Source organism: Belonocnema kinseyi, chromosome 8, assembly GCF_010883055.1.
Source record: "Belonocnema kinseyi isolate 2016_QV_RU_SX_M_011 chromosome 8, B_treatae_v1, whole genome shotgun sequence".
NCBI classification, from domain to species: domain Eukaryota; kingdom Metazoa; phylum Arthropoda; class Insecta; order Hymenoptera; family Cynipidae; genus Belonocnema; species Belonocnema kinseyi.
The window spans coordinates 98,863,570-98,870,018 of record NC_046664.1 but is presented as its reverse complement, the minus strand read 5'-3'; the positions used below and the strand labels follow the sequence as shown (position 1 = coordinate 98,870,018).

Below are 6,449 nucleotides of genomic sequence, written 5' to 3'. Positions count from 1 at the left end.
GAACTAAGAAAGTCAAACGAGGCGCAACGGCCATACCCAGAAAACAGTGGAATGGAGTCGAGCCAAGGTTTACAATTAAATAATAGTTTACACGTGCCCACGCACGTTGGTTATTGAAAACTATAATGAATTACTTTTCAATATTATTTCATTTAACCCAATAATAGCGTTTTTCGCATATTTGTGTCATCCATTGAATAAAATAGTATCGTTTATATTTAATATATTGCATTGAATTTGAAAAGTTTAAAATACACCAGAACGCCTGTATACTGGCGGTTGATTGAATGATTCCAAGAACTGCTGGCCCACACAGTTACACAGCCGTGTGCCAGTGTGTAGCAGCGTCAACAATGGGTCGCCACCAGTTTACAATGGACTGTTTACGTTTCCAATGACTGATTTAATGGAAAGGCCATTGCGAGGCAAACCCTGAAACTTCCGTTATATTGGCGTTCCTGTGTAGTTGAAAGTCACTAAATGTCAGTAAAATTGTACTGGGTATAAATTTAATTAGCTAAATAGCATACAAAAACATAGAAAAGATCGATTCATTATTTGTGAAATTTAACTGTCAATCAAGCATAAGATGGAAAGCTGATGAAATCGTAACGCGATTTAACTGACACTTGTGTTTAACTAGATAAATGCGAATGTACCTGAAATTCTGAACGTTTAAATGAACGAAACATTTTGTCCCTATTCTATTTTATCTAGTAATATTGTTCCAACTACAATTTAAAATAATGCAATATAAGTTTTCTTTGCTATCAGTAATTTGCAATATATATAATTTAGTATTTTAGTTCTGAACTTCAAGCACATAAAATGCGAAAAAAAATCAAATCGCTAAATATAATTTCATATAAGGTTTAATTTTAATATAAGAAATAAAATCGGCTGATTTAAATATGTTGAATCAATTCAATAAAAAGAAGAGTCATTAAATAAGTTTTAAAGTGAAACTTCTGTAACACAAACTTCTATAAAACGAATTTTCCATTCGAATTTTTTTTCGACCCCGGCTGAAACATAACGTTTCCCATGATAATATTTTTCGATAATTCGAAGTACGGCAGTGAGTAATTAACATTCTTCGAAACATTATATTTATCGCCTAGGCGATTGCATGTGGCCTCTTGTCATGGTAGAAAGAAGAGCAAAGATCGTGTCACTGTTAAAACTAACACAATACAAAAATCTGGGATGACCAGTTTAATAAATGAAAACTGGTTTCATAAAATGAATCGCAAATTCCAAAGAGACAATCGGAAACTATCAAGAAACTTATAGTTACTTATCGAAAGAGAATCATTAGAAGACTAATCAAGGCTTGGGATGAAAAAAGGGGGGCGTCGGATTTAAATTGGTTTGATGTCATTTTGTAAACACTGATTTAATAATTGCAAAAGAATCTACATAGAGTGAGATATTAGATATTGTAAACTGTAAAGGAACAAGATCCTTTGAAATCTGATAACGAGAATGATGTCGAGGATCAGGATGTAAATCCAAAAATGAAATTCAGAGATGATTAAGTTAGTTTAGCGATTTCTCGTTCTTTTTATACTTCTTCATAACAGGCATTAATTTAATTACAGATGATCATATTTTTCCCTTTTCCTATTTGTCCCACGCCGGACAGACAAACAGACCCCGACGTAAAAACTTGTTTTTCTGACTCACGGGGTCTCAAAACGTCGACATTTGATAAAATCCGAAAAAGTTATTTTGCATAAAAAACTAATACTCATATCCTTATTTTCGGTAACACGGATTCACGATAATTCGATGTCTTTTTCGGTCACGAAGCACTTCGTATTATCGATGTTTCACTGTATTTTCTTGAATCAGAGGCATGATGATATTTTATCTTGTCGAGGAGTAATTACTTTTATAACTGTAACGGGCCTTACTTTTGCAATCACTTTATTACGCAACTGCATCACGCGATTTCCCCGAGCCACTCGGGTACGAGGTTGTCGATCATCTCCCCAGAGAATACTTGACCATGGCGAGGGTGGTTCTGGAGCCGTAGGTGGTGGCAGAATATATAACACAACACTCTTTTGTTTCAAGATAATCATGTCTTAGCACTCGCAACTAAACTCGATGATAGTAGCGAAACCGACCTTCCCAATGTTGGACAATCAATTAGTTAAATTGATTGTCAATTTAATGGAAATTCATCCCTTGAATATATAGAACAATTCATTATATCCAATGTAAAAATAGTTAAAACCAAATCAAATTGGAAAAAACTTGCATTATCTACATACTGCATACATACACAGAAATTATAAACAGTCAATATAATTTTTTTCTTCTAGAAATGTATCGCGAAAATTTATTTTGTTTATAACTAAATAATGAATACCGTCAGTTTATTTTAAAACATGCGAAGTATTGTCAATCGAAACCGAATAATTTTCATTTGATATCATGGCACGAGAATGGCTAATCATTTTACGACTCAAAATTGAATAAAAAATATAACCAGTCGCGCCGTACCGTCGTTTCAAAACGCGACAGGCAGACTGAGCATCAGAATCTGAAACTTAGAGGGGGTTATTCTCCTTTGTCGAAAAGCGAAGTCGGCCACACTCGGGCCACCATGTTCGAGAATCGCTCGCTTTAAATACAGCGTCCCGACGCCCCTGAAGCCGCGTTATGCAAATTTAGATACTACCTGATTAATCTCCAGTAAAGTCATTTTGACGTTTAAAATTTTTCTGTTTCAAAACGCATCCACAGCGTTATTAAACTATTTTATAATCTCTTTGTTTAAATTTGGGACGTATTAATCATTTATAATTATAATTTGGCTAAAGTTATCGACAGACTTTGCAAAACAATGGTCTATAATAAAATGTAATTATAATTTGAGGTGTCAGGTGAAAGAGGAGGATTGGCACTAGTAGTAGTAACATTCATAATTAGATCATAAACATGATTCTAAATGATTTTTTAGATGCTTTGAAGTAAAAAAAAAATACTCACTTGCATTACTTCAAGACTCTCAGTTCATTAACACGATAGTCGCCACGTGACTAATGACAGCTGTGCAATGTACATTCTTCAACGTAAGACTAAATGACACAATATGAACTTCCCAACATTCTCAGGAAAATGCAATCAACATAGCTAAAGAGCCGAACTAAGAACGTTAAAAAACCTTCTTCCTCTAGTCGAACCTAACCTAAAATCAACAACAAAGACTCTCTCACAAACAATAAACAAAAGGCGCAAAACCCCACTGACACAAAGCCCAAAACTGGTGGCAATACTGAACATTTTTATCTATTGGATGTTAACATTTTTTACAACCCAAACCCTCCTGCAATCATCTTACATTGTATCGAGTTTCTCGGGCATTGTTTGATACCGAGCCGATAATGTCTAGACGTTGTTTTTGTTGAAAACTATCAAGAGAGAACAGACAGATGGAAGTTAGTAATATGAATTGAGATTCCATTTTTTTGTTCAAGCGGTAAGCACGTCTAAATCTTGCATTTGAAACCAATTTTTTAAGGCATCACTTTAAAATAATGAAACAACCTGGAAATGCAGTGATCAGATAATCAGAGAACAATAGAGTTCGTTAACAGAATGCCCATCAATTACCTATACGTGTTGTGGTTGGGTGGGTGCCGAAATGAAATAGAAAACTCACCGAACTCTGGGGAGAGCTGGAAACACTCGGGGAACGCTGAACAGTGACCAACGCCATAATTCCACACGAAAAGTTCACCACCCGCACTCAATCTCACTCCACACCCGCGTGCCGATAAACGTACTGTCAAAACCGCGGAAAATCCATTATTTCTCGCGCACGTCAAACGGCATCTCACTTGATCAGGTTCACAGCGGCCATGATGGATACATTCCCACAAAAGTTAACTGCACATGCGCAAACTACTATTTTCAGCGCCAAATTTAAGATTGCAAAGTAAAATTTAATTATTTTTTAAAAATACATTTCATATTTTACATAGGTTTAAAGATTCGAAAGTCAAAAGGTCCTGAAAATGTATTATATTTATTATTTCTTTTTTATGTTATTCGGGTTCAATGTGCAGAAAGCGGATGTATTTGGCAATTTTAGATGGCATACTTTTTTAGTTCAGATATTATCCTAAAATATTGTTATAAATTTAAACCCTACTTAACAAGAGTTTTAGTTTCACTGAAATTATAATTTTTTTTAATTCTTGGAGAACTATTCAAAACGCGAATTATTACGTTCATAATTTATAGGTTCAGAATTTGTAGGTACGGACGAAGTCAAACTAGTAAGAAACTTTTTAAGCACTTAGATAACAATTAAAAATAATAAAGAAACAAAATCTTATTAAAAAACTTAAATAATATCGAGTGGATTAGTTTCCGTTATGCAAGATGTCTCCACGCTCATACAACCTCTCGTTCTTTGTCATAGTGCACAAAAATATAAACAAAAATTTTCTGTGACAGAAAGATGTGCAAAGCTTAGTTCGGGCACAAAAAAGCTTCAAAGTTGGACCTAATCAAACAATGAGGAGCGAACTTTAGCGAGCGCTTGCATGCGCACACTATCCCTGGCGGTAGAAACGAAAAGGTACGGATTTCGGAAAGAAGGTTCTATTCCGATTCTTTCCGAATTGTATGGGAACTTTGCTTCCTATTTTTTTCCGAACGCCTCTCGTTCCGAATGTTTCCGAACTTGCTCCGAAGTGTCCCACTGCATCTACTTCTTTCTGAGCGTTTCCGATTTCTTTCCTAATAAGTGTCGCAGTATCCCAATATCTTATTCCGATGCTTTCCGAATGTTCACCTGTGTCCCACTGTTTATGTTCGTTCCAAATGTTTTTGATTTCTTTCTGAATAAATGTGAAATGTAAAATAAAAATGATTAAATGTTGTATTAATTATACATGTGTGTGTGTATGTGTTTGTAAATTGACAAATTTTAAATTAATTAAAATACATGTATAGACACAAAAAGAAATATAAATAAATCTAGATAAATTATTTTAAAAAGAAAACACATTTTTCTGTTAAAATTATTGATTGTCAAACAAAAAAAGAATGTTTAACAAAGGAGTTTCACTTTCAACTATAAGTTGTTGTATTTTTTATAACAAAAAAATCTGAAACAGATTAATTTTTAATTAAACAGTTGTGATTTTCAACAAAAATATGCAAACTCCACCTAAATATACGCATTTTTCACAACAGCAAACGACGAATTTTCAACAACTCATTTGCATTTTCAACAAAGAAGAATGACTTTATAACAAAATTGCTGAATTTTCAACAAATTAATCAAATTAAGTTCAATTTTCAAATTGTTTCCTGTATGTCCCACTGTTTATTTATTCTCTATTGAAAATAAACTGTCGTCTTTGGTGGATTCAACAGGAATGAATATGATCTCTGCCATTTACACTGAAAAAAATAGTTGATTGGGATCACTAACAAAGTAGTAGGGCCAACTATTTTAGTTTTTAATATATGCCGCTGCTATTAAAGTGGTTGAGGCTACTACTTTTATTCGCAAGATTGGTAATAGTTGTCCTTACTACTTTATTTGTTCTCGCTACAACTTTCGATGGTAGGTACTACTTTAGGGTAGTTGTGTTTACTACTTCAAATAATAAGCGTTACTACTTTAGTTATTAAGTCTTACTATTAAATTAGTTATTTTACAAATAAATTAGTTGATCTTACTACTTAAAGTAGTAATCATTATTATATAATCTTATATAATATTACTATTCAATCTTATATTTTCTTACTATTTATATAATTATAGTCATCCCGCTGGCAAGTTGAATTGTCACGATGATGTATTACACAAATTAGGGTACCTTTTCACGGAGGCCTGTTTTGAAGTATTCGTTTCATTTATTTGACACATCGAGTTCGCATCTATAGGTTATTAATCAATCAAATTTGCCATAAACCAACAAAGTAACTAGAAATAAATCCTATGAAAAATATTAATTCCACGATTATTTCAAAACAGGCCTCCGTGAAGAAGTGCTCTAAGCGTAGGCCGTTGATGACACCCTAAGGATCTATACGATGCTCTTCAATACTTTCCACGTGTTTACACATCATACGTAAATGTTGGCAGCACTGCTCAGAATTCAGTTCTGCCAATATCGCCAAGGACCGAAACTTGTAAGCTTTACTACTTTTATTTCTTGGAAAATAAATTGCTGGTAAATGTAACTAATTTATTTGCTGTGACTAAAATTACTATCCTCACTAGTATAACCTACAGGGGACCAACGGCGACTTGTTACCGTAGAAAACTGGTTAGTTACTGTTACCACCGAAGTAGTTGTCGTAGCTTATACCAACTCTACTACGAGGGTAGTTCAATAAGTCCTTAGAATGACCAACATATGGCGCGCGAATCGCTCCAAATCATCTGTTTTCAGTCAGCACCACTCCCGACTAGA

The 6,449-nt window shown here is 34.0% G+C and overlaps 1 protein-coding gene across 2 annotated transcripts in view; it reads right to left on the bottom strand.

Moving 5' to 3' along the window:
* LOC117178346 (protein phosphatase Slingshot homolog 2) overlaps positions 1 to 3,859 on the bottom strand; it is a 302,560-nt gene extending 298,701 nt beyond the window's left edge. The window contains exon 1 of one of the 2 annotated variants that reach the window (XM_033369767.1): positions 3,674 to 3,859. In XM_033369767.1, the coding sequence (XP_033225658.1) occupies positions 3,674 to 3,730 (57 nt within the window). In that variant the 5' untranslated portion in view covers positions 3,731 to 3,859. Of the gene's footprint in view, positions 1 to 1,916; positions 2,515 to 3,673 lie in introns of those variants that run through there. The other variant, XM_033369766.1, reaches the window with a different exon arrangement.
* Between the last annotated feature and the right edge of the window lie 2,590 nt (positions 3,860 to 6,449).